Genomic DNA, 27,752 nt, shown 5'->3' with positions numbered 1-27,752 from the left:
CATGCACTAAAAAAATCAAATGCTGCTTATTGTATACTGCGTCACAAAGGGAGGAGAGTCGTCCTGTATTGTCACATATATGTATTATTAGCCTGAAATAAAATTAGAATCAAGAGGAAATCATATTGTGAAATTTTAGAGAGACAGTGTACAGTAACTACTTATTTAATGCTTTTTTTTTTTTTTTACTTTTATTGTTTTCTACAATGTAGAAAAAACACCACAATCAAAGCTATTAAATACTACATGGAATTTGATAGCAAGCAAAAAATGTAAAGAAAGAAACAAACAAAAAAATGTTGTCATTTTAAAGGAGTTCTCAGATACAGTATGTTAAGCACTTGTTGGCTGCTAATACTGTAAACCGTGGCTGGTTTAAAGAATCTAAAATATGAAATCTTTTTTTAACACCTTTAGTTTACCACACAATTCCATGTGTTATGTTACAGTTGTCTTCAGTATCATTCTACAATAAAAATAAAGAAACCCCCCTAAATGAGTAGGTGTGCCCTAACCTTTGACTGGTACTATTCCTTTGTTCAACTCTGTTGATATGGTTTGTGTTTCTCATTTGTGTGACAATGACCTGGGTTGTCAGGTTTCAGCAACATTTCAGGTCCAACTACATGTTGAAATACACACAAGAGAGTTAGACCTAGCCCAAAAAGTCAACATTGAAAAATGTTGACACAAGATCATCTTGGTCGTCCATTTATAACATATAGCCTGAGGTTCAGGGGCGGCTCAGTAATTAGGGCATTAGACTATGCTTCGGAAGGTCTACGTAGGTTGCCGTTGGGCCCTTGAGTGAGGCCCTTAACCCTCAACTGCTCAGATGTATAATGAGATAAGGGCACTGCCAAATGCCTAAATGTAGACTCCATATCCACTCCATAATAAGTATTATTTTCCTCTCAAATTCTTTGCAATGTATAATACAAAAAAATAAACATAGACATACTGTATGTACTTTATTAGATTTTTTTTGTTTATATTCAGAGATTTGGCTATAAAATAGGATCATGATGGCCAATCTGACAGCTCTGGGGCTAACTGCCTTGTCCCTGCCCAATAGGCTTGTTGCACTTTTAATTTTTGTCCATTAGGGACATTAGTGGGGCACTGGGCAGGCTACCTAACAATCACACAATGTCTATGAAAGTGAAATCGGTCAAATAGCAACATTTTCTTTTAATCCTTAATCCCTCAAATGAGGCAGTTAGTATTTATTAGTATTTATCCTTATAACTATTTGTTAAATGTATATTGTATATAGTTGATATACCCTCCTATGTATGAGCTGCCACTGTCATTCACAATTGCCTGAACTACTGGAATATTTGGCACACTCTGTACTCTTGAAGCTACACTTTGTGATGATTGTGATGAAATTTCTTGTACTGTACATACAGGTGTAAAACCAATTGACATTTACAGACGACTTTAGGCACAGTACAGTGGTGAAACCCTGAGCTGCAATAAAACATTTAAATGGTGCAAATAATTTAAAGATGAACATACATCCATGAATAACGAATGATGAATGACATATTTTCCAACTTGCAGAAGAGATTCATCAACTCTACACACAATCATTCTTGAACATAACTTGCGAATTAACAGAATTCAGCTGGGAGTTATTGCCAGATCCTTGGTATAGTCCTGACCTTCCTCCAGGCCACACATTTCCACATGACGGCCAGCATTTCAGATGTGAAGCAGGCAGTCTGATCATAAAAAACATTTTTTTTACCTTGATGGTATCCAAGCACTAGTGAAACACTTACAGTAGATAAGTGCATTAGTGTAGCAGGGGATTATGTAGAAAAATAAGGGTAGTTTTTATTCTTAGAACTGCGTTCTGTTATTTTACACAATCAAAAGCCCCACCTTGTTTTGTTTACAAAATTCTGTTTGCATAAAATAAATCAGGGAAATTTGGAGTAATGATCAATACTAAAGTTATGTTTAACCTGCAATATTCTACCTACTCATGTATATTGGACAATTGACATTAAACTCAGTACTAGTAACAACATTTACAGTACATTTAGGAGACGGCCTTAGCCAGAGTTTGAGAGTTTTATCTCATTATACATCTGAGCAGTTGAGGATTAAGGGCCTTGCTCAAGGGCCCAACAAGGACAACTTGTAACTGTAATTAACAATTATTGTTTAGATTAGTTTAATTTTCTCATTAAATATCATAACATTAGCTAATCATTCCAAACACATGGCAATCTAGGCAGAAAAGGACTTTGACTATGAAGGTGAAGGAAAGTAGCATGAAACATTTAATTAACATATTTTATCTACAAAAACAATATTACTTTAAAACTCACTCAACATGCATTTCAACACTTCTGTTCCATAAATATCATTCAAGAATAATATGTGCATATGTTCTAAGGAACTGCCATATTCACACCTGATTCAAATTCATAAACAATATTGTTAATACACAATAATGTTAAAATGTTGACCTTCAAGTAAGTTTAGGATACAAAGCATAAATAATGGATGAAAAGCCTAAGCTAAATATAAAACAAATGGTAGTTTACTGTTGGGTTTGCCTTCATGGAAGGTGAGTTAACTACCCAACAGAAAGGGGCTGGGAAAATGTTTGGCAGGATCTTGATTTCAGATAGTTATCTCAGAAATGTTTACGCTTTACAAACATTTCCACTTTAAACAATTTTTAATTGAAGTATGTAGTTGATCAGCCATCATATTTGCTTGTTTAGTTTTGTAGCAAACAATGGAAATCAGTTTCACGCATCTGCCATGTAAACATCTGCTTTAGGCTGCATCTAGTTATTAAGTAATGAAACTTCTCAATGTGTTTTAGAAAATTATCATTCTAAACTCTAAAATTTATTTGGGTTTAAAACTAGCGTTCCTTTGTTTTACACTGGAGGTAAATTAAGCTAATAAATAATAACATTAAAAAGCTAATGTTTCAATTAGACTTAATCTGTCAATGCAAATTTAACTAAAGAATTTTAAACTTAACATAATAATTAACATTTCACTTCACTTGAGGATTTGCATTATTGCAACATAGCTACAGTGCACCATACAGCACAAAATAAAAGATGTTCATTTTACACCCAAAACCTATCTTGGCCTGCAGTTGGTTGACCTTGATGATAAGTTTTATATCACATACATTGTTTGACTGCTAACAGTACAGTATAATCCAACAAAGCAAAACACCAACTTTAAGAGGATTTGTGACATAGAGTAATCATGTATTCAAGCATCCCAAGTCTACAGTACATTGGTATATAATGATATATTTAAAACTAAATAATTTTTTATTCCAGTATAAATATATAAAAAAGAGTATCACATAAATAAGACTTGATTAGTAAAAGCCAGATTATGTAGAACAGCAGCGTTGTGCATATGTGGTATAAAGCAAGTTTAGGAGTGTAAGGCAAGCTCCTGTTGTTCAGGTATTGTACTGTTACAAAGAAGAGTTGGCATTGTGTTGTAGCCTACTTATTGTGGTTGTGAAATGGATATTCATTGTTATATAGCAGCTAGTGGCCAATCAGGTACAGAGTTATTGGTCCAGTTCTTCACATGGGTAAAGCGGTTTTCTGTAAAAAGTAAAAGTAAAAAAATAAAAATAAAAATAGTAGCGTTATACTTTATAGCATAGGGAATAACAGATTGTATTTGTGTGTGTCTGTTACATATAGGCTACTGTAATGAGTATATATACTGTAGTTTTTAAATTGGAAGAAGGAATTTGCAGAAATACAGTGTAACTCAAAGTTTGGATACACCTTTCATTAAATAATACACTAATTGAAGAAAATGTTAGAATTGGCACCTATCCATTTATTTTAACCGAATACTTTAGTTTGTGGTCTCTACAAAGATCTTCATGTGTTGAGTTACCTGAAAAACAGTAAGTTACCTGTACTAGCTTTCTGGTGAAGGAGTGTGTGTTGAGTGGCACTTGTTCCTCTGTAAGCAAAACAAAATTACAAGTATTAGCATAAATATATGCTTTAAAGTAAAAGGAATCGTATTGTACTGAATTGAGTACATGGCAAGGATGGCAAGCAAAGGGATGCATGCGTAGTGGCTCAAATGGTTAAGGCTCTGTGTTACTGACCGGAAGGTCAGGGGTTCAAGCCCCAGCATTGCCAAGCTGCCAGTGTTGAGCCCTTTAGCAAGGCCCTTAACCTTTAAAACCCAAGGGGCACAGACATGTACTGGAAACTCAGCATTGGTCAATGGTGATTAAAAAATTTACTTATATAGGAGCTTTTCTGTTATGTGTTAATAGAGAGTCTTCAGACTTTAAATACTGTGTATTTAAGTTTTTGGATACTGTATGTCAGGTAGAACAAAAGTTATCATTACTTTTATGAAGGGTAAATTTTACCACAACCAGAATATGGAAATGAAGTTGTAAAAATGTAGATCTTATAAAATGAGCATAGTATTATCAATTTTTTTGGTTATACAACTGAAGACAACCAGAAACATGTGATTTGTGATATTTCTATGCCTTTGTGACCCAGGTTTTGAAAAAATAAAAAGATTTCGAAGTTGGTTAAAATGAACTAAAATTCGGTTCAATGCCTATTTTGTGTTGAAAAAATGAATGTCACTCTTTATTATGCAATCCTGAGCTCTATATATGTTTATTAAAAAACACAGCCAAACAAATAATGACTAAAATGCTTACTTTCTGATGTAGGCGATAGTGAAGTGATCGGTCAGACAGCCAGGGATGTTTCAGTGACTGAGATGCACTCATCCGCCAACTGCATGTAACACTAATGTTAATCTGTAAGCAATTCTTATGGTTAAAGTAAACATATGGATGCTCACACAAACCACTTTACCTTTTGCTCTTTACAAGTAGGCGGGCTATAAAATCTTTGGCTTCTTCAGAGATATCTGCAAATTCAACCTCTTCAAAGTTCCACTTACATTCCAGGATGTTATTCAGTGTCTCATTGTCATCCTCACCCAGGAAAGGAGAGAGACCACTTAGCCTATACAGTAGGTGTAAGCAATAAAAATAGACTTTTAGAGAAAAGAATCCATTGCAACCTATTTAAGCATAAGGTCAATCTTTTGACTCATCTCAAACCTTAAATGAAGTACACCAAATTTTAGATAAGTACACACCTGCATGGCCATTTTGAGATTTTGTTTTTTATATGCTTAATGTGTTTAATATATTAATTAATAGTAATATACATGAAATGATCTTATAAGCCTTAAAAAGAGTAATGGACACCATAGGAAATCTTACTAGGGTAAACAAAATATACCATAGCATTACTGTGGTACTTCAGACATTACTATGGTAGGCACCATAGGACGTTATAGAGTAACAGTCTAATACATGTACTGTTGTACCAATATGTACCATGGTAGCACCACATACTATATTGTGGTTCGTGAATTATATCAACAAATAAGGTACTGTCAAAAATAACATGGTACAGGTACCATCAGACTACCATGGCACATGTACAGTACCGCTGAAGATTTTTTTATCAATGTTTTTCAAACCACTGAACAACTTTTTAGACCTGGCCACATACAGTAATCAACATTTAGACATGAAGATCATAGATCCCAAATGCCAAGTCCAGAGGCTTTGTGTCTACACTTTTCCAAAAAACACTACACAGAAAGCTAAAGCTTTCAACACATGTCTGGTGGTTGCAACAAGGGTGAGTAACAACAAGAGATTACCACCATGCATACTACATTGGGAAGTACTCTCAAATGAATGCCAGTTCCTAAGTGCAGAGAGAGCCTTCTAATGGATAATAACTGCAGTGATTCATATGGTTCAGGTGGCAACAAGGTATTTAATCCTAACTGATGCTGCAAGCTTCTCATTTCTTAAAAAGGAAAAATGTTAGAAGACATGTCTGTTTTTTTATGGGGCTAAAAACTGTCCAACACATTAATAAATCCTACAAGGATAGTGGTAAACCATTATCTTTAAGGTAGAAAAATTATTGTGCTCGGAGATCATTTAAACATTAAAGAAATATGTTAAATAACGAAAGTAAAAGCATTTCCACACACAATGTACACAAAGATAACGCAAGGGATTGGGACTAAACAGATGTGTCGCCTTAAGAAAATTACTTATCAGTGAGCATAATTGGTAAAAAAGGCTTCAATTTTCTAGCAAGCATAAATAATAGACTGTGGAACTACACAATTTAGAAAAAGGATAAATCAGATAACTATCAGATCAGATAAGGGCTTTATGCCTAAATATATTTTCCTCTTGTTTCATTCCTGTCTCAGATTGTGAGTCCAATTGTCTTGTTTTTCCTCCTCCAATGTTGTGTCTTCCTTTTTTCCTATCTGGGTGATGACATTTTTATAATTTTGTGCATGTGGACGATGTATACATATTGCATTTTACATGTAGCTTTAACCACTAGAAATAAAAATAGAATTCAAAATGTTGTGAGCTGATACTCACAGCATGTAGGTAATGACTCCTAAGCTCCACATGTCTGTTGGAAAGGAGACAAACTCATAGTTGATCACCTCAGGTGCAAGAAACTCAGGTGTGCCAAAATTCACTTTGAGCTTCTCCTTTGGTTTATATCTGATGATGGAAAAGAATTAGAACATAGAGGATAAAAGAGAAAGATATATACTGTATATGAAACGGTTCGATCACTAGCCAATAATTCCAGTTATGTACTAACCTTCTGGCCAGACCAAAGTCAATTATCTTGATTTTATTAGTTTCTCGACTCACACACAGTATATTTTCCGGCTGGGGAAAAAAAAATATATATATATTTGAATCTGCTTATTTATAACTCGTGTATAAAAGCTGGAAGGCAATCAAGTGCTACCTTTAAGTCAAGATGTAGTATGTACATCTTGTGCATGTATTGGAGGCCCTCTGTGATCTGTCTGATTAACAGCACTGTGTCCAGTTCAGTCAAGTTGTAATTCTCATCGATGATGCGGTCAAATAATTCTCCTCCCTCGACACTGAGATTACAGACACACACACACGTATATAAATGCACACAAGTAAATGTGAGCATAGTAATCCAGAATACCATGTGACTTTATTTACTTACTACTCCATGACGAGAGTGATATCGTTGCGAGACTCATAAGCAGCATAGAGTTGGATGAGGCTAGAATGGTTCAGCTGGTTCATAACCTCAATCTCACTGTTTACCCCCTCCTGACAAGGCCATAAATACATACATCATAATAAATACATCAATCAGAATATATAGAAAAGTGTATTGAGAGCTCTAACTTCTTCTATGATTAAAAGCGATTGCTGACAGTGATTTACCTTCTCCTTCTGGGTTCTGGTTTTGATGATCTTTGCTGCCAGTGTGAGGCCAGAAGAATTCTCCACACACTTATGGACCATTCCAAAGCGCCCGCTACAAAAAATTTTATCCAGTTAAAGTCAAATATTTAACAAAGGATGTGCACTAATTTCAAACTATTGTTTTCTTTTTTTCAGTTATGCCATTCAGAATTAAATATCATGCCTGATAAATCAGATACCATGGCACTCTAAAAATAAAGGCCAGGGAGTTAAAGCTACGTGTAAAAGATGAAATTCTATGTAGCCTCATGGTCTTTATTTTTATCACAGTAAAAAGAAATTGTTTTTGTGTGATAAAAGATACAAGATGTGTGTATGTGTGTAATATGTCTTTCTCTCTCTCTCTCTCTCTCTTAAAAATATATTCAAAATATGCAGAATAATATATTGTATCAATATATTACAATATGAGTGTCCCCTAGCCTCTGAGTGTCCCCTAGCCTCTGAGTGTCCCCTAGCCTCTGAGCGTCCCCTAGCCTAGCCTCTGTGTTTCTGTGTCCCGAGTCCCTAGTGTTGTGTTTAGCTATAAGGTAAATGTAGCTATGTGCATGTTAGGCTAAAGACATGCTTCGCTAGATGAATGTGTAGTTGACTGCCATGGTTAGCTAATAGCCATGTTTAGCTGATTGCCATGTCTTTAGCCTTAGTCCAGTCTCGTGTCTCTAGTCCAGTCTTGTGTCTCTAGTCCTGTCTCGTGCCTCTCCGAGTCTCTCGTCTTGTCCCCGTTTTCAGCTCCATGCTTAGCTAGAGCCTGTGTTGTGTCTTTAAGCATGTGTTTCCACATAATGCTTATAGTTAAGTGTTGTTGGTTTATTAGAGTTCGTGTCTTGTCAGTTAACTAAGTATAACAGCATAATGCTTATGTCTTGTGTCTTGTCCTCTAGCCTGGGTATTGGTCAGTTATGGGTTGTATAATTTAAGTGTTCGTTTCTTTGTTTGTTTTGTTTTATTGAGAGTCCTGTTTTGGTTATATCCTGAATAAAGACTCTTTTTTTCAAAAACTCCCCTCTGCGCCTCTGCCTGCCTTTTCTGCCCACTGCATTAACCATCAGCCAAGACCACCCATTCCTGACAATATGCTTATACTGTATGTTAATGTAGTTCGAACAAATAGAATTTACAGGCATTAATCAGAGCACACTGACAAAGTAAAGTGTGTATAATTCTTAAACATGCATAAAGTTTTAATAACATTTTATTAAAACAATTACAGTGAAACCTCAGATTGCGAGTAACGGTTTGCAAATGTTCTGCGAGACAAGCAAAATTTTTTTATTTTGACTTGAAAAACGAACTACATGCGTGATACTCAGAATTTATAAACCAAGAGTATCATGTAGCGCGCATGCGCTTTTTGTTTTGACACCTCTCGCCTCACACACACAGTCTTAATGGAGACACTGCTTCGCCGCGATTCTTTTCAAAGGTTAAGTGCAGGTTTATTTGTTTTATTTTTACTTTACAGCAGTGATTCCGTTAGTGTGCACTCACTTGAGTGTCATTAGCAATGTTCCTTGTTAATTTTTCTGATAAAACAGTCTTTCCGTTAATGTGTGTGTGCATACGTGTAAAAACTCAAATAAGAGAGGAGGAAGGGTTACTGTGTAAGATAAGAAGGAGAGGGGAGGGGCTGATTCCTCCTTTCCTCTTACTTTAGCTTTACACACACAAACACACATGCACATACAGTGCTGTGCGTGCACAAACACTAACAGAAACACTTATCTGTCAGGATTTATTTTTTACTTTTTTTAAAGGTAAAGAGCAGGTTAATTTTACTTTATATTTTGTATTAATTATTTTTATGTGTTTATTTTTTTGGGCTGTAAAAAAATTCATTATTTCTTATGGAAAAAAATCACTTTGGTTTACGAGTGTTATTATTGTGTGTTACGAGTGAATTATGTTCGTAATCCAAGGTTCCACTGTATAAGTATAAATATAGGGGTTTTTGTCTTTATATACAAGGTCCATTTATATACTGTATTGCAATATATTAATAAATATATGCACTAGTTTCCTATATATGGAACTGTATTATTTAATATATTGCGTTATATATTTTTTCCAAAAGGGTCTCTTTCTTGCTCTCACTCTCTCACACACTTACACTCTGTCTCCTGTATTCACTTCTATGTTATTTGCACCTGGGTTTATATGCTATTGGTTTTACACAGGCATGCCTGCTATAAGCTCTTGTAATTTCATTTTACACAACAAGACAATCCTATTCTTGGAACAGCAGGATCATTCTTTTACAAAGGCCAACAGTGTACAGTACTATGCATTACATAGCAAACACATGGACAATTAAAAAGATGCTTTCACCACCAGTTTGTATGCACGACATACAGTAATTAATTACATTTTATGCATGGTGTACAAGGCAGTTGATTATCAGGAATAAAGTTCAATCTATATTTTCTAGTTGGGTGCTATGAACATAATGAAAAATATCTTCGTAAGAATATTCATAAAACCTTCACCTTGGTTTTCAGTAAAGAAGCAATACAAAAAGTCATACAAGAGCATCGCATAAATCCCATCTGGGAATTTCCTAAGTAAGAACTTCTGTGCTTTTTAGCAAAATCAAAACAAACCTAGAATGCTGAAAATGGTAATAGAAGCAAAGTTAAGAAATTCTTGGCTACAGAAAAGCTTCATGGAATCCTGCATCAGCAAAGATACTTTGGAATAGAATTATAACTATAATTTCTGTGGTGCAATTTCTTTAGTATCCAAGAGTGTTTGCTGCTCCAGGATTTTCTAAATGCACTTTTGTAGCCAAGGATTTCTTGGCCTGCTGCTTACGCTGTCTAAAATAGACAACACTACCATCTATCCAGAACTATATTAAGAAGGGTGTTAAAGAAATAAAAATAAAGGAAAATGCTAGATAAATGAAAAATAAGAAAGAAAGTAACAGCTCACAATAATACTTAATACCAGGTCATAAATGAGAAAAATGCAGACTCAAAGGGAAACTGTGAAAGGGAAACATGACACCTTGGTATTATAAAGTAAAAGCAAGTTCAGCATCATCGAAATCCAATTGAGATGTTTTTGCAAAGAATTTAGGAAAAATAATTTACCTGACTTCCCAGCAACTGACAGCACATTGACCACAGAACCAAAATAGGTAAAATATTAACATTTTGAAGGTGATTATGTCTTCCTGAAATTCCTGAGCATTGAAAGATTCCATAAATTCTGATAATTTCACCTTTGGTTGTCTGTAAAAAGCATTTACACCTGAAGACTCTCTAAGGAGTGTTTGGGTCGTCTTCACATGTACATTATTCCTCATTTTAGCCCTGAGGACAGTCTATGCCTGCTGGGAGTAACTGGACTTAAGTAACACTCAAGTAAGCACTTAAAGCTCTCCACACATATGAGAAGAAGTAGACAAGCTCTGAAACAGGATTCTGACCAAACCAAACAATCTGCAGTCAACAAACATTTTTTAGAGCAGAGTCAGAGAGGAATTATTTATAAGCGCTCTCACTGCTGTCTAGACCCTGTGGTAGGACTCCACCCAACATGACCTCCAGTGCCAAGGTTGTAGTCTCGGGTACAGAAGCAGATAGGACACACAAAGATGGATTTAAAAAAAACAACAACAACATTGTTCACCATATATTTGACCCATCATTTTAAGTTGCGTTTGCAATAGCCAATAGTGTGCAGTGGGCGGTATATCAAATTTAACTTTTGGCAAATGATTGATATGGACTACTGTATGTCACTGAATCCTCATTTAAAAAAAAAGATTTCAACAGAGGTGCTTCTCATTAACGATTGTGCACTAGCCATATCTCAGCAACCAGACATAGACACAGACACAGGCACAGTTTTTAATTATCCTCCACTCTGCTTTTTTAGAGATCATCTAATCTTGTATCAAAACGAAACTTATTGAACTAGGAATCCGAAAACATGCCTAACTTAAATTATCTAAAATAACCAACTTTATGTGATGTATTACATACTGTATGAATGCCTTCGAACATACAGCTGCAGTATCATTTTATAATGTATGGTCTGTTTGATATTCTCACCCTCCAAGCACTTCCTGTCTATTGATGGTGTAATAGGTAGCGATCTGTTGAGTTTTAGTTGTCACCACACGGTGTTCAAAAGGTGCTGGAGGAGGAGGTGAGCAATCTGGAAGACAGAGCAAAAGGGAGAAATAAGAGAACTGTCCAAATAAACAGTTAGGTTATTGTACTGTAGCATGTTGTACCTATCATGTACTCTTCAGGCACTGAATCTAATTCTTTCTTCTCCTCTCCAGTTTTCTCTAATTCCACTTCTGATGCTCCTTCATGCTTCTTTTCTTCCTCAATTTTTTCCACCTCCTCTGATCTTTCCTCCACTCTGCTTTTTTTGAGATCATCTTTCTCTAGATTCTCAACTCGTCTCTTAGCACTCAAGATTAACTCCATGTGTTCATTATTGCTTGACAAATACACAACACACATGCATTAAAACCATGTTAATGGATTACATTTCAAGATTTTATTGGAAACAGTACTTTTTGTGTTTTCCAAATTCTGGGTTTCGCTGCAAAATGAGATAAATTAATTCTGGCAGTTTTGGGGAAAAAACATTGCTGCAAAGAGTATTTCAAAGTAACAGCATATTTTGTGCATGTTTTCTTTGAGTAACATGTGTGAGTAAAATTGTTCCAATGGCAAATATTATGTCAAATTGTTTTGGCCACATCAATATAATTTTTCTGTTCTGTTTTTATTATTATTATAATTTTTTTTTTTTTTTTGCAAAATGCTATAAATTGTTCACTTGTGCATTTAGCCAAAAAACTTGTTTAAAAAAAGGTTATGATATTATATTCTGCCAGAGGAATGTACTTTGCCAGGTTAAGTCAAAGTCAGAAAATGATGTTTACTACTTTACATTTTACAGTGAAGCCCATCACATTGCATCATCAGTTCTCCTAAAATACAATATTTAATTAGGAATGTTTCAGTACCTCTCCTGACTCTCTTCTTGGTCTTGACTAAACTCCCAGGTTGATAGGAGTAAAGATGGCACCTTGGGAACACTCAAGTCATTATCTGTTTCTGTTCTCTGATTTCCTTCTTCTTTGTTTGTCTCCACATTCTCATTCAGTCTGGCGTCTATGAGAGTATCTGTTTCTTCCTTACTGACCTCTTTTTCCTTTTTTGTTTGCAGCTCTTCTTTATCACTCTTCTTTTCGGTTTGTGCATTTTTTCCATCTTGGATAAAGTCCAGAAGTCCTGTATCACTAGCATGGGCTTCAGAATTGCTATGGGAATGTCTGGTGTTCTGTTGATTAAGAATTTGTACCTTTTCCAAGTCTTCCTGGGCTCCACCTTACAAGAAATAAAAACACAACGTTTATGCTCTTGTTTTAGAATCCAGTTATCAGATATTACTTTTGTGCTTTAAATTAATGGTGATGCCAGAAAAGGGCTCGGAATATCACTTTGGACCATTCACACCCAAGCTACCTTCTGTTTGAACTTTTGCTGTCGGGTTGACGCTACAGAGTACCGAACACCAGGACAGTCAGCCACAAGACCATTTTTTTCCCCCAGGCAATTTACCTCATGAACAGTTAAACATTCCTCTCACTGTCAATAAATAAATGTGCAAGATACTCTGCAATATACTGTGCAATACCACTGATATTTATGTAACTTATTTGTAAGTATCTCACACCCTACTCTATTTACTGTTAACCTTTTTCTTAAAAAAAAATAATTATTAAGTGTTTTTTAGTTTGTGTGTGTGTGTGTGTGTGTGTGTGTGTGTCGTACTGTTTTGTCTTGTCATTTGTTTTTGTTCTGGAAGCTCTGTCACTAAAACAAATTCCTTGTACGTGCAAGCGTACTTGCTAATAAAACTCTTTCTGATTCTGATTATTTATGATTCTAATTCTGATTATAGTCTGTGCCTTTAGATTTTTGCAGCAATTAAATAATACATTTGCATACAACATGCAAGCATTTTGAAGACATACCAATACCACATAGCAGTACAGTTTGCAGTTACCTGTTACATCTGGAGATTTTGTCTTTTGTGGTTTCAACACCTTTAAACATACATTTGGCTTCTCCTTGCATTCCTTTTCTCTTAGCTGCATATGGGTAAAGAAAAGAGAGAACAACCAACTAACTTTAATACATATATATATATATATATATATATATATATATATATATATATATATATATATATATATATATACTGTATATGGAAACTTCAAAAGGTTCCATATACAATTAGTTTAATTAGTTTAAAGAAACTTGTCATGTTTCCACCAGTAAAGTGCATACAAGGCATTTATAATGTAGATGGCAGTATAGAATTTTACTTTCATTTTAAATTGTCATTTTAAAAATTATATCATGAAAGTTCTACTGCAAAAACAAAATATATTTAAAAAAAATTTTCTGCTGTTCAAAACAAATTAAAAGACCATTGACTAAATTACTAAAAAAAAGAAATAACAAGTATAACAGCGTTATACATATACGTTACATATTTTAATATTTCACATATATTTTCTACCTTTAATATTATCTGTATTAGATATCTTCCATAAACTATATAACCTGTCAAACTGTAAAAAAAAAAAAAAAAAAAAAAGGTTTGTTTTAAAAATGTATCTCTATGTTGATTCTAGATTGAAAGCTCTAGAATTAGACACATATAATAGTGAGAAATACTTATGATGAATAAAGCTTTTGTGAATACACCAATGAGTTATAACATTAAAAACATTAACATTAAAACCTCCTAGGTTTGCATTCCCTATGGCTCATAAAGGTGTGGCTCTGCAAAGCATAGGAGATACTCTGTGGTGTCTTGCAACAGGATGTGGTCAGCGGTTCCTCAGGTTGCTGTGTGTTGTGGGATGGGGCCTCCTTGGATCAGACTTATTTGTCAAGCGCATACTATCGGTGCTTGATTTTTTTTTTTTAACTGGGTGTGCAGCTTTTGGTTGTTGCCTCCTGGGCTCTGTGCACAGTGGACTTTGGTGCATGGGGTGTTCTGGTGCCTTTCAATAATGGCCAACATGGACTTTTTTGATGATTTGTGTTGCATTGGACTATTTGTGGGTTTGGATCAGATGGGCTGGTCCCCACAGGCATGAGTCAGACTTGGGTGCCCATTATGATCGCACCAGTTTGCTGCTAGATATGGTACTCAACCATATAGTTGGTGGTCTAATGTTATGGCTGATCAGTGTCCTTGCCTGTCCTGAACTAGAGAATGTTGATTAATTCCCTGTTGTAGCCCTAACAGCTATATAGTTGTCTTCTGTCTGCTGCTGACTGCTCTCTATTGAAGCAGACCATGTGAGGCTACTGAGCCATACCTACCATGAAGAGAAGTCAAAAAACTAAAGAAATTCTCCAAACGAACATACATCTGATTCTTACCAAATCTTCCCCACCAACTTACCAGTCTTCAGTAATTCCTTAAATCTTTGGTTAAAATCTTTGTACATGTGCATGAATTTGTTGTTTATGGACCTAGGTGTACTGAGGGCTTTGGTGTGTGTGTGTGTGTGTGTGTGTGTGTGTGTGCTACACTAGGATGTATTTCTTACTCAGGACAGGACCCAAGTCCTGCTGCTAAGCACACACAAGTGAACGTCAGAGAACTTGATCGGGTGTGTGACAGAGCCAAGTAAACAAACCTTTGACGTGGACAACTTGGATGAAATTCAGGATGTTTACTTACATGAGCATATTTTACATTAATTAATTGAACCTTCTGATCCTTCTAGAATAAAAGACCTTATGTTTTACTCAATCAGGAAAAAGTAGCTCAGAACTTGAATGTAAAATGTAATGTCTCCTGCCTGTTTGCATGACTCTGTTTAAAAAAAAAAAAAAAAAAAAAGACGCGGGTAGGGTTAGTACTGGCAACTTTTCTGCTTACCGGAACGCCCTTGGTCATTTATAGTCAGAAACCATGTGTGTCTTTTTTTTTATTTTTATGAGATCAGGTTTACATGGTATTACTATAGTCATGCTTTGAATATGTAACATAGTGTGAAGATGCACAGGATGTTTGTCTGTCATTTCCACAGCTGTACAAGGGGCTTTACTTTGATCTTCCCAGATTTAGAAACAGACCAGACAATAAACACCCCTCATGCCTTAATGTAACTTAATAGCCTAAATTAGTAAAGACCGCACAGTGATCTTATAATAGCCTGGACATCATGTACCATTTAGTGCCTGCCCTCTGAATGTGACGCTAGGTGTATGGAAATTTATTATTTTCCTTCAATAAAATGCCATGACATTTTATTTCTTACATAATGCACCATGTATTTATTTATTTATTTATCAATGACTATGATGAGATTTTTAAATGTTTCTAGATACATTTAGTGTTGTGGGACATCCATGGGACAAACTTGGGTGCTGTTTGTACTTCAATTAAGAGAGGTCAGAGTTCAATACTGATGACTGGGTTCAAGACTAGGTTCAAGCCAGACTGCTTCAAGATCACAAGATGTCTAGAGTAACCCATAAAAATCTGTTTACAACCATGGCTCAAAAAATATTAATCTAGACAAAAAACATTAAAAATGTATTATAATTTTAATTGTCTTTGGCAAAACCTGACTAAGCACTGATTAACCATTGGAGGGCAGCAGATACTGTATATACAGCCACACACACACACACACACACACCTTTACATTTAAGCATTTGGCAGGCAATCTTATCCAGAGCAAACAATTCCATCACACCCTATAAACTTGGTGTGGAACTTAATAACTCTTTAACTACTTGTAATGACTTGGTTTGATCCAAGCACTCATTTACTGCTCCTCACACTGTACAGGGTTAGGATTGTTAGCATTTATGTGTGTGTATGTAACAGGAAAAAAAAGGTGGTACATCTCAAGTATGTGCATGTATGTTTATGTGAGTATATGCATTTATTTGCCAATTAAGACCCGCACAGGAATGGTGTGGTATACATGTATTGTCTGTTGTTATAATTACTAGAAATTTCACCTGTTTAAATCCTTCCTGACTTTCCAAGATGTTAATGTTTACTATATATATATATATATATATATATATATATATATATATATATATATATATATATATATATATATATATATATATATATATATAGAGAGAGAGAGAGAGAGAGAGAGGAAGGAAGATAGATAGATAGATAGATAGATAGATAGATAGATAGATAGATAGATAGATAGATAGATAGATAGATAGATAGATAGAGTGAGTGAGTGAGTGAAGGCTGTAGTTTTAAAGAATGTGAATGTTTGTATAGGGTGGCCTAAGGTCCAAACAAGTCTCAAGAGAGTCCAAGTGCTATTTTAAAGTTTGAAAGGATAGAAGAAGGTAACTAAATCTCTTCCCATGCCCAACCCTCCTTTCTTTTCTCTCTCAACACATCTTACTGGTCTCAATTTATTTTTTGCGTAATTGATACGGCACTGACAGGCACTACTGCTTCTGTGCTAAACACACAGTGGGCATGTGTGGAGATGGAGTGGAGACCTACGAGCTGACGTCAGGAGGTCCCAGGGAAGCTCTGGCAAACACTTGTCTAGTGATGAAAGTACCTGGCACCAATCAACTCATCACTCCTGCTAATATTTTCCCCAGACATAATGTGAATGTGATTTTATTGGATTGCAGATTGTTAATACTCTTTAAAGGCTGAGCAGTTTTTTGTAGTTTAATCAAAATTTTGACCTGCTCAATAAAACGTACATGATTGACTGTGTACGTACGGCTTTCTCTTACACACATGGTGAGCTCAGTTTGGAGTGTAATTGACAGTTTTGGGTGATGCCTGGTGGCATACAGTAATTCTTTTGTGGAGCATAACAGAATGACACTACATCAACTTATAAAGCAACTATTTCAATTGGGTGGAATTGTGGTGTAGTGGTTAGCACTGTGGCTTCGCACCTCCATTGTCGAGGGATCGATTCCTGCCTCGGACAGTGTGCATGGAGTTTGCATGGAGTTTGCATGTTCACCCCTTGATCATTGGATTTCCTCTGGGTGCTCTGGTTTCCTCCCACAAACCAGAGACATGCAGATTAGACTAACTAGCATTCCCAAATTGCTCGTAGTATGTGTATGTGTGTGCAGTGGATTGTCCAGGGTGTATCCCGCCTCATGCCCAATACCTCCTGGGATAGGCTCCAGGCCCCCCGTGACCCTGTACAGAGTAAGCAGTATAGAAGATGAATGAATTTTAATTGCATTTAATTTATTTTTATAATTATTATTACTTATGTTGATGAGGCCAAGGCACTCATGGTGTGTAAACTCCCTAAATGAATCATAAGTAAGGGGGCAGTGGTGGCTCAGTGTGTTAAGGCTCTAAGTTATGGATCGGAAGATCGGAAGATCTGCGGTTCGAGCCCCAGCTCCGCCAGGTTGCTGCTATTGGGCTCTTGAGCAAGGCCCTTAACCCTGTCTGCTCCAGGGGCGCCGTAAAAATGGCTGACCCTGCGCTCTGACCCCTGCCTACTAACAAGAAGCTGGGATATGTGAAGAATAAAGAATTTCACTGTGCAGTAATGTATGTGTGACGAATAAAGGCTTAACTTAACTTAACTAACTTCTTCTTCTCCTTTTTCCTTTTGTAATAATAATAATAATAATAATAATAATGTTGAATCTGATTTATTAAATCATAAAAATATAATTTATATAATTGTAATTGTAGATGTATTTGTTCGTTTGTTTTCATCAGCTTTTACATATACAGTATGTATAACATATGAAACTGTCAGTGTGAGTAATCTGTACTCTTATTTTAAGCTTTTCACATTTATCAAAAATAAATTACCATACATTACTGTGATGGTAATTTTATTATAATTATAATATATAATTACTTATTATTTTAATTTTGCAGCACCATCCTGTAGATATGATTTTTTTTAGTACTGAGAAACTATTTAACAACCATACCATTATGCATGCTTGCACTAAACCTGGTAGCAATGTTGGTTTAGGGTCTGCCTAAGGCTTTCTAGAGGATTGAACCAACAGGATTCAACTATGTTCAAATGACTGAAAGGTATAACACAGGGCCACCTGCTTCTGACAGTCAACAGTAAGAGACGTGTGCTCAGCATTTCTGATGATCCTATTCCACCTGAGCATGATGTTCTCCATATACATCAAGCTCATAAATTACTGGGCATGACAGACCCTAAACCAACCATGGCTTCTTTTTAATTAAGCTCGCTTTACATATTCACAGCATAGACTGATCAAATATTCCAAAAGTTATGAATAACCAAATGCCTCCATATCCATATCCATATATATTGAATAATAATATCAATATTATTAAATGTATGTTGTAAAACATACATTTAATAATATATTTGTTCTACAATAAGTAGTGTTCCCAGATATTATTATGGTCTTTTTGGTAGTCTAATTGGTTGTTCCTACTATGTAATAGTTTGGAGTCATTTTTGGTGGGCTAACCAAATTCTTGTCATTGACCTAACATGATACAGCACCAACCTTGCTAATGTTAATTAAGAAATGACAATTTACAACCCGCCATTTAATTACCAGAAATCGAGAGGCTAAGCAGAGGTACAATGATAATCTTCAACTTCTTCTCATTGAAATACATGATGGTCTGTTCAGTTCTTTAAATTGTGGCTGTAAATATTAAAAAAAATATTAATTCTGTAGTTATATTTTTTTCATTGTTTATAGACCTCATGGACACCATCTTTATTTCTGTATATGTTTCTTCTTTTCATGCTGTTGTTTAACAATGAATTTCAGATTCAAATCATGTAACCCCTATAAACATCTATACATTTAAAACTGTAAAGTTGGTGTGTCTGTACATTGAAAATATTTGCGAAAATATAATTTGAGGGGACGTGAGATGAATAATAGAACTCATCAAGATGGTTTTTGTCTGTCTGAACTTCTGAACAAATTTTAATGGGGTTCTCACAAGGTAACATATAAGCTTGAGGTAACATTTAAGCTTTGTTTCATTGCTTGGTTCACGGGAAAAGAAGATATGCTAATTGATGGAAAACACCCTTATATCATAAAAAAACAACCACTTGGAAAAATCATCACTTCATCTCAAAATTCAACAAATGGCACTGTAAATTTTTTTAAATATGCGATTATGAGAGTGCTATTAAAATGTAGTTACTAAATGCGATCTCACACATTCATTCAGTGCACAGACACATCAAGTTTTTTATGACATGGTCTGCCTTACCCGTGTTTGCACATACAGTAGGTAGTCCCTGACTTACGAACATTTGAGTTATGAATTTCCGCAAATACAAACAGACCACGGTTCTACTTTAGGTTCAGTCACGGAAATAGCTCATGTGTATTGTACAAAACAATAGACACAGCAGTGCACCAGATACCAATATTTACAATTATATACAATAGTTTCAGTGTGTACGTGTATGTATAAAATGCTAAAAGTCCGATATACTGTAAGCGTGAGCATGTGGGAGTGCGGGACAAATGTGTCGGCCTCACCGGCTGTCGGCTGTCTCGACCCTTTGCTTGTGGGTTTGTAATCCAGGACAAGTAGAAAAAAATCCCAAAGATTGTTAGTTATTAGCAGGTTTTTTTTTTTTTTAAATCACACCTAGTTAAAGTATGGACAGCAGATAGAAATGAAATAAAACACATACAAGGCTGCAGTGCATTTCAAACTACTGCATGTTACTGGGTTGCTTAATGCTCTTTTATAGTAGCATGTTAACTTGAGTAAAGTAGCAAAATATGTGCATCATAGCAAAGCCGTTAAAGGTTTCCCCAATAAACCTGCTGACCCAGATCACATGATGAACATGCAGATAAATGTGTGAAATCATTTGACTCGTATCACTGAGTAACCAAAGCAGGCAAGGAGTTCCACAGCTGACAGCTCACATGCTACTTGCTGTTACACAATCAAATCCATGTAATTTGTATTTGAACTTTTTTAAACAACTAAAAAAATTATACTCTGCATTATGTGTTCATATATTAAGCACAGTTTCAATTAATACAGTTTCATTCAGCACAAATTGTATAAAAACACCGAAATGAGTCTGGGGATAAATGAGAGCATGTGTGTTACCTGTGAGGAAAATAATGTGCTTCCTGCTGATGTATCTTGTTTCCTCTTGTGGGTAAACAAACTCCAAAACCTTCTCCATAAAATAGACACAACTAAGCACACACTACCTACAATCCAAACTTCCTTATCACATAAGAAATACTCCATGGTAACCAAGGCCACAAACATGGGGCCCAAGTCCGAGCCTCCGTCTGGGTTCAAACTCTATCGTAAAAAAAACACTTTTAATCCCCTATGTATCTCTATCTCACACTTTTTCAGCTCTACTTCAACAGCTGTCTACTTGTTGATATCAACAGTGCGGCCAAGTCACAGATTCTGAAAGGGACACAGAACTCCCCTCACTCCTTCTCTCTATAAGGAGCAGAGAATGTGTCAGTCACATAGACAAGTGTCAGACAGGTGGAACTCTAGTGCTGAGGGAACGCAAGGTGGTGAGAAGGACCCAGTGTATCCTTTAACCTTAGACGCAGCACTTAATGTGCTCAGTCATTCCTCTCACTTGCACAGATTTGCACTTACATTCGCACATGCAAACGCACGTGAACACACACGCACACACACACACACACACACACACACACCTTCTATTCGGCAATTTCTTTATTCTTTACAAAGTCAGAACATTTTAGTGAAATATGTGTCTATGATTATAGATTTCTTATACACTTACACTGATAAGTAGTAGAAATGTCATACAGTAAGTAATCCTGCAGCAACCAAATGCCAAAGGAAACATTAAATTTTCTTTCATCTATTACTTAATCACATAGAAGTGCTTTAGCACCAGCTTCAGTTATCACATGTTATCAGGAGACACACTAATACAACTGAGATCTTGAGCACTCTTGATTCAGCAGTTTCAAAACTAAACTCACGCACACTGGCAGACTGCTGGGTATGCATGGCACTTCATCTATTTGACTGAGGCCAAGTCTTAGAATGACGCTTGGCCAGCGCATCTAGAGCTGGTATTCCACTAATAATCACTCATGTCAAGAGAGCTGCAGTATGTGTACTAATTAGAATGGCACCAGGCTGCAAATACATACACCATCTTTTTCATGGAACTAGTCTATACATCTTTATTCTGAGAATATAACTGCATTATACACCAGCAGTCAAAAGTTTGGAAACACCTTCTTATTCCATGATCTTACCAATTTAAAAAAAAGGTCCTTCTACTGTACATTGTAAAACAATGATTAATGCATCCAAAATATGCAAAGTATTCTAAACATGGGTCTGCTTCTTGTGCTCGGTAAAGCCTTCATAACAGCTAGAATCCGAGGTGCTGTTATTTGGTGATTTTTGTGGCTGAAACCTCTGAAGCAGAGGTAAGATTTGGTCTTGTTTCTTCGTAAGATCTAGTTTTATCATGCTGCTTGATGGGTTTTGCAAATGCGCTTGACAAGAACTGTTCCAGAACATCTGACCTTTGAGTCTAGTATACCTAAAATAACAAATAACAAATAACAATTTGAAGGTGTGTCCAACTTTTGATTGGTACTGTACATACAGTATATAACATTATATAACATAATTATATATTTATTATAAGATATTACAGATGACACCACTCTGTGTGGGGCAAAGAACCAACTTAAAAGCTTAAAACTATAAAAACAGTGGAGATGCTAGTGGATTTTAGGTAGAACTCACCACTATCCCACCCCCATCAGCTTGTGTTACTAGCCAATCTCTACTGTGGAGTACTTTTGCTTCCTGGACACCGTCATCAGCCAGAACCTCATATATAAGCTTAGAATCAGCTCCCTAACCAGCAAAGCACAGCAGCAGATCTATTTGTCACTGTCAATGATGGTGTCTACATTTCTACATGTTCCATCACTGAGGCCATCTGACCTGCTCCTTCACCATATGATACACTACATCCACTGTCAAAGACAAGAGTAGACCGCAGTGTATCATTCACTCTGCAGACAGTGACTGGCTGCAGTCTGTACCACTCCAGGAACTACATGACTCCAGGACAATAAAATGAGCTGGGAAGATTGTGTCCGACTCCGCCCATCTCTCACACAAACTTGTGTAATACTACTCTCTGGTAGGAAGCTGTGATCTTTTACACTCAGAGTCAGAGTCAGCCAAAAAATGTATACACACCTCAAAAAATAAATATAGTATGATGTATATTATATTAATATATTATTCATAATATTATCATACAGCACACACACACACACACACACACCTACACACGCACACACACAAACACACACACACACACACAGAATGCCAGTCCTTACTGAGTCCATCATGATATACAATAATATACAGTGTACTGACACTTTGCACTAAAAAGACTAAGAAAAGCTTACTATCGCCCTCTAGTGGTGCATTTTATCAATGTTCAGTGGAAAAAAACATGCACTAGAAACGTACAACTACAGATCACCTGTAATTCCTCGTTGTTATTTATATTAATCACAGGGTCATAGGGTAAGTACTGTAAAGCTAATTTTTAGGCAAAAAATTAAAGGCCACTTTGAAAATGACAAATGGCCCCATCCATCCATCCTACATTAAATCCTGTGTAGGGTCTCAGGAGGGCCTGGAACCAGTCCTAGAGAACTTAGGGTATGAAGTGTGGGACATCCTGGAAGGAGTGCCAGCCCATCACCGGACACACACACACACACACACACACACACACACACACAATATTGGCAATTTGGAGGCCAATCAGCCTACAAAGTGTCTTTGGACTTTTGCACATGCATTATGCACACCTGCACCGATATTCAAATATTCATGTTATTGGTGCTATATTAATATATATTACTTAACCAATGCAATACTATGATAATATTGAGGATATCATACCTGCCCCAGACCATCCCGCTGGACATGTTTGAGCTCCCAGTAGCAGCGGAGCATCTCCACTCTTTCCAGATGATGGAAGAAATCCGTGCGACCAGTGGCTGGCCTCCCACCTTCTTCAACCACAGGGACATGGTTGCTCAGATATGCATGATGTTTAAGACGTGTGCTCCCTGCAACAGAGTGACCGCCTTTGCTGTCTGCAGCAGACATGTCCGAGCTGCAAGAAAAAAAATGGAAAGTGGTTTTCATGATAGTGAAATATATAATATACTACTACAGTACTACTACTACGATAACAACGGCTAACATTATTAATATTTTTATTGTTTTTTGTAATTTTTTATTAATATTTTATTTATTTCATTTCATGCACACAATTAGAAAATGTGCAGCAACTGTGTCACCTGTTAAGCAAAAAAAAAATGTTTGAATAGGAGCAATAGGAGCAATTTTAGACCCAATGTAGTGAGATATGTTAGCCGCTAGGGGGCAATGTCTCTCCTGGCGCCCCACAAATGTGTGTTATAAAACCAAACAAGAATCATTAACAGAATATAAATAGATGATTGTTATTATTAGAAAACACTCATAGAGATAGTGTTACTAATGTTACTTGGATGCGATTGGAGAGTGATATAGGAAAAACTTCCACCAGCTGAGCTGTAAATGACCCTTCGGATTAAAGTCCAGCAGGCATTAAGCATTAAGCCAGAGTTTGAGTGATGTTGACCTTTATTGTTGGAAAGGGATGAAACAATCTGACACATTTTATTTTTGCTAATTACTAAAGACTAGATTTTTTTAAAAAGTGATTTAAAGGCAAGGCACACTACAATCTTGTTGGCTTGTTGGCACCGATAAGCCAGGTGTGCTTGCCAACTGTGGCAAGCATCCACAGTTCTGAACTGCCAACTATTCAGCCACACAGGAACAACTAGCCTAGTCAACTCCTGCTGTCCTTAATGTGCAATACCCATACTGGAAGACCATCATCAAAGGAGGGGGAAAAAGACAGAGTGGTACAGAGAAAGAAATAGACTTAGGCACTGGACAGAGGAGATCTGGATCAGTATTGGATCAGGCTGAATAGTTTTAGTCATCTCACAGCCCCATACATATTTAGGAATCAGGTTGGTGTACCAGGGTAAGTGTGAGACATCAGTGATGACCCAGGTCAAATCAGGAGAGAGCAAACTCCAAGTCCAATGAGTTGAAGAAGAAATGAAACCAGGAGCGACAGAGGAGCTGAAATTGCTTACCAAAAATCTACATTTTCTAACTATGTGTGCAAAATATGTAATATAATTTAAAATCAGTGTATTTAAAGTGGATCACAAGTTAAAGGTTAAATGCATTTCTTACCACAGAGTAAGTATTCATCCATTGGCCATAACACAAGAAGGAAATAACCCTGATTATTTAGTTACAATGACGCTTGTCAAGGGGTGGAGTGTATGCAAGTAACACAATGTTCAACCTCCAAGTATGGACTAGTCTGAATGTACTGGGAGGCTTCCCCAGCAATGTAGTTAATGAATGATGTTCTATTTTCAACCCATAATCCTGAATCAGCTCTGGCGCCTGAGCTTAAGTGTGATCCACAGTAATGACAAAGATGTTAAGTGGTACTGTTCCGTTCTCTGTGCAGTTGTTACTAAAAGTCAAGATAGATATGCTGACAAGTGTGGTATATTAGCACTACATCGTTCTTAAGATTTTTCAAATATGATTGTTAATGACATTCAATTTATTGTAATTGAAAACCACTTAGGACAAAAATGTTAAAATTATTCACTATACTTTAATATACAGTATATATACACTGTATGTATTGACCAATAAGTTTTGTATTATTTTAGCTGATGCACTGAAAGGAAATGTGGCCAGAAAACAATCTTAAACAAATTTGATCATAGATTAGTTAGACATTTATCTACTATTTTTAATATTTTAACAGCTGTAACCTGTAAAAAAGGTTTTAGTTTGCTAGGGAGCATAGTGATTGGACTTTGGAGCAATTAAAACAGTGGTCTCATGTACCCAGACTGACACTGTTCCAGAGCGATGAACACGTCAGAGTAAGGGTAGAACATGAGGTGATGCACGTATCTTGCATAGTACAAGCCTCTGGAGGCAGTGTTATCATCTAGGGTTGCTTCTAGGGTTGCTTCAGCAGGCCATAAAATAAAGTCTGACAACCTTAATGTTATAAATGACCAGTTTATCACATCTACAGAGTTTTTTTTTTTTATTAATCTTATTAAGAGTGTTTGTGATGTCCTGGAGAATCTCTTCCTTTATTAAGATAGGATCTCAGCTAAAAATTAATGCATATATGGATTGAAATAAATGCTGTGATGTTGCAAATGGTTGCCCAAACAATGCCTTGTTGAATGCACAATAATATCCAACAAAATATTAAAATGACTTTTGTTTTGGCCAGGATGTATATAACCCCTTCTATAACACTTCTTGGCCAAGCCATGGGACTGTGTGGTATGTTAATGTCTGTCATTTAATTTTCTTTGAGGCAGTATTTAAAGGCTTTGGATTGCTCTTACCACTGTGATCAAAGACTAAATGTCTGTTTGTCAATATGTTCTCTCTCTCTCTCTCTCTCTCTCTCTCTCTCTGTCATATATATTTATATGTATGTAAATATGGTTACTAGCCTCAAAAATAACTTTGTGCAGTGCTAGGTTCATATATATATACATTTGCATGTGTGTGTGTGTCTCAGGGGGGACGGGAAGGGACATTTGGGATATGTGTGTATACTGTATATATAAAGTTTGGAATTTATTTTTCTACATACTAAAACAATACAATTTTTTTTCATAAATATGAAACAATACATATGGTTTTAAGTATTTAAGTATTAACAACAACGATAGCAGCAGCAACAACAATAACAACAACAACAACATCAATCAGTTGTTATTTTAAAACATAGAAGGTCAGCTGTTCTGGAAAAGTTCTTGCAAGAACAATATTGTCAAGTGCATTTCCAAAACCCATCAAGCACCATGATGACACTGGCTCGAACGTCTTATGAACGCCATCCCAAGAAAGCAAGACCAAAACTTACCTCTGCTGCATAGAAGAAGTTCATTTAGAGTTACCAGCCTCAAAAATCACCAATTTACAGCACCTCAGATTAGAGCCAGTATATAGGCTTTACAGAGCATAAGTAGAAGACACACCTCAATATCAACTGTTCAAATAAGGCAATTGCATATTTTGAATGTCTTCAGCATTGTTTTGCGATTTAAGAGGAAATAAAATTCAGAAACGACCATGGAATTAGGAGGTGTGTCTAAACTTTTAACTGGTAGTGTAAAGCATATATATTTTTTTTGAAAATTTTAAAATATATTTTTATAACTGTGTTGCAAAAGGTTGCATAGTGTTTTAAAAGTCGTGTCTAATTGATGTTATTACTGTACAACATCCACAGAATGACCTATTTTATAAAAATGTTAAATTATTTTCTTTCTGTCATAAAAAAACAGAATTATTCTCTTTTTGCTATTCATTTTCAACATTAGTTAAAGAAATCAAATGTCAACATGCAGCCTAGTCAAAAGTGTGCAGTCAAAACATTCAGTAAATTAGAGCACCATTTCCTCTCCATAAATTCTGACTGGCAGTTTATACATGGGAGCATGTGCATGGCTAAGGTTTTGCACTGTGAAAACTCCTTCAGTGCATGCACTCTTTTTATAGCCTCGGGGCTCCCAGACGTAAACCGAGCAGAATCCTGCACTAATAAAATAACATGCAATATTTAGATTTTCCCATCATTTAGATTTTTCACTTGGTACATTTATTATTTTCAACAATTCACTTGATTTAGTTCTATAATTAATGATAAGCTGTATCAGGTGTGAGAAAATACAACAGCTGATATTAGCATAAAGAATATATTCACTGCTTTCCTTATCATCACTTTTACATGCAAATACCGAAGTGTAAAACTACGCAGACTCACTTTTCCCCTGGGATGGATAGACATGGTACATAAACTGATATGCTCACACATATACAAGAAGGAAGCTAATAACATCTAAACACAGGTAAACCGTTTAATTTCGGGAAAACATCAAGATAATGGTAATGAATGTTGTTTTTGCAACATGAACTATATCAGTTGTTATTTAAAACTTAATTAGGCCAAAGCTCTGCAATGTGCACTGATGGAGCAAAATGTAATCCCAGACTCGTCTGAGTCACCACACTCACTCAGTTTATACTTACACTTGATATTTAGCAATGTTTAGAATCTTCTCTTTTCCTCCCATCTCCTTCAACACCTTTCTAATTACACCTTTTTCCCCTTCTTCTCTCAGAAGTGGATGCTACAGGAAGTCAACGTGTGTGTTGTTCTCTG

At 35.9% G+C, this 27,752-nt stretch overlaps 1 protein-coding gene across 2 annotated transcripts; it reads right to left on the bottom strand.

Moving 5' to 3' along the window:
• Nucleotides 1-270: 270 nt before the first annotated feature.
• mylk4b (myosin light chain kinase family, member 4b) lies at nucleotides 271-27,752 on the bottom strand. Of its 2 annotated transcripts, XM_053488551.1 has the most exons (15): nucleotides 27,620-27,752; nucleotides 23,363-23,579; nucleotides 13,412-13,496; nucleotides 12,366-12,729; nucleotides 11,616-11,830; nucleotides 11,431-11,536; nucleotides 7,331-7,424; nucleotides 7,104-7,213; nucleotides 6,870-7,011; nucleotides 6,717-6,787; nucleotides 6,485-6,613; nucleotides 4,869-5,021; nucleotides 4,709-4,787; nucleotides 3,929-3,978; nucleotides 271-3,605 (listed from the first exon to the last, which is right to left on the bottom strand). In XM_053488551.1, exons 1-14 carry the CDS (start codon nucleotides 27,661-27,663, stop codon nucleotides 3,934-3,936), a joined length of 1,854 nt encoding a protein of 617 aa, XP_053344526.1. In that variant the 5' UTR covers nucleotides 27,664-27,752; the 3' UTR covers nucleotides 271-3,605; nucleotides 3,929-3,933. The 2 variants fall into 2 exon arrangements, with proteins under 2 accessions (XP_053344526.1, XP_053344527.1); XM_053488552.1 differs by lacking the exons at nucleotides 23,363-23,579; nucleotides 27,620-27,752 and adding an exon at nucleotides 20,516-20,818.

Source organism: Clarias gariepinus, chromosome 27 (assembly GCF_024256425.1).
Source record: "Clarias gariepinus isolate MV-2021 ecotype Netherlands chromosome 27, CGAR_prim_01v2, whole genome shotgun sequence".
Classification (NCBI taxonomy): domain Eukaryota; kingdom Metazoa; phylum Chordata; class Actinopteri; order Siluriformes; family Clariidae; genus Clarias; species Clarias gariepinus.
Note: the sequence above shows the minus strand (reverse complement) of the source record. Positions and strands in the feature narration are given on the sequence as shown.

Bases quoted from the DNA above. Each gene is read 5' to 3' on its own strand.
- mylk4b (XM_053488551.1), bottom strand. From the start codon at position 27,663: ATGGGAGGAAAAGAGAAGATTCTAAACATTGCTAAATATCAAGT. The intron at 12,730-13,411 runs GTAACTGCAAAC...ATTTCTTGTAAG, and splicing joins AAAATCTCCAGATGTAACAG to GTGGAGCCCAGGAAGACTTG. The intron at 11,537-11,615 runs GTACAACATGCT...TCTGTCTTCCAG, and splicing joins GCCTGAAGAGTACATGATAG to ATTGCTCACCTCCTCCTCCA.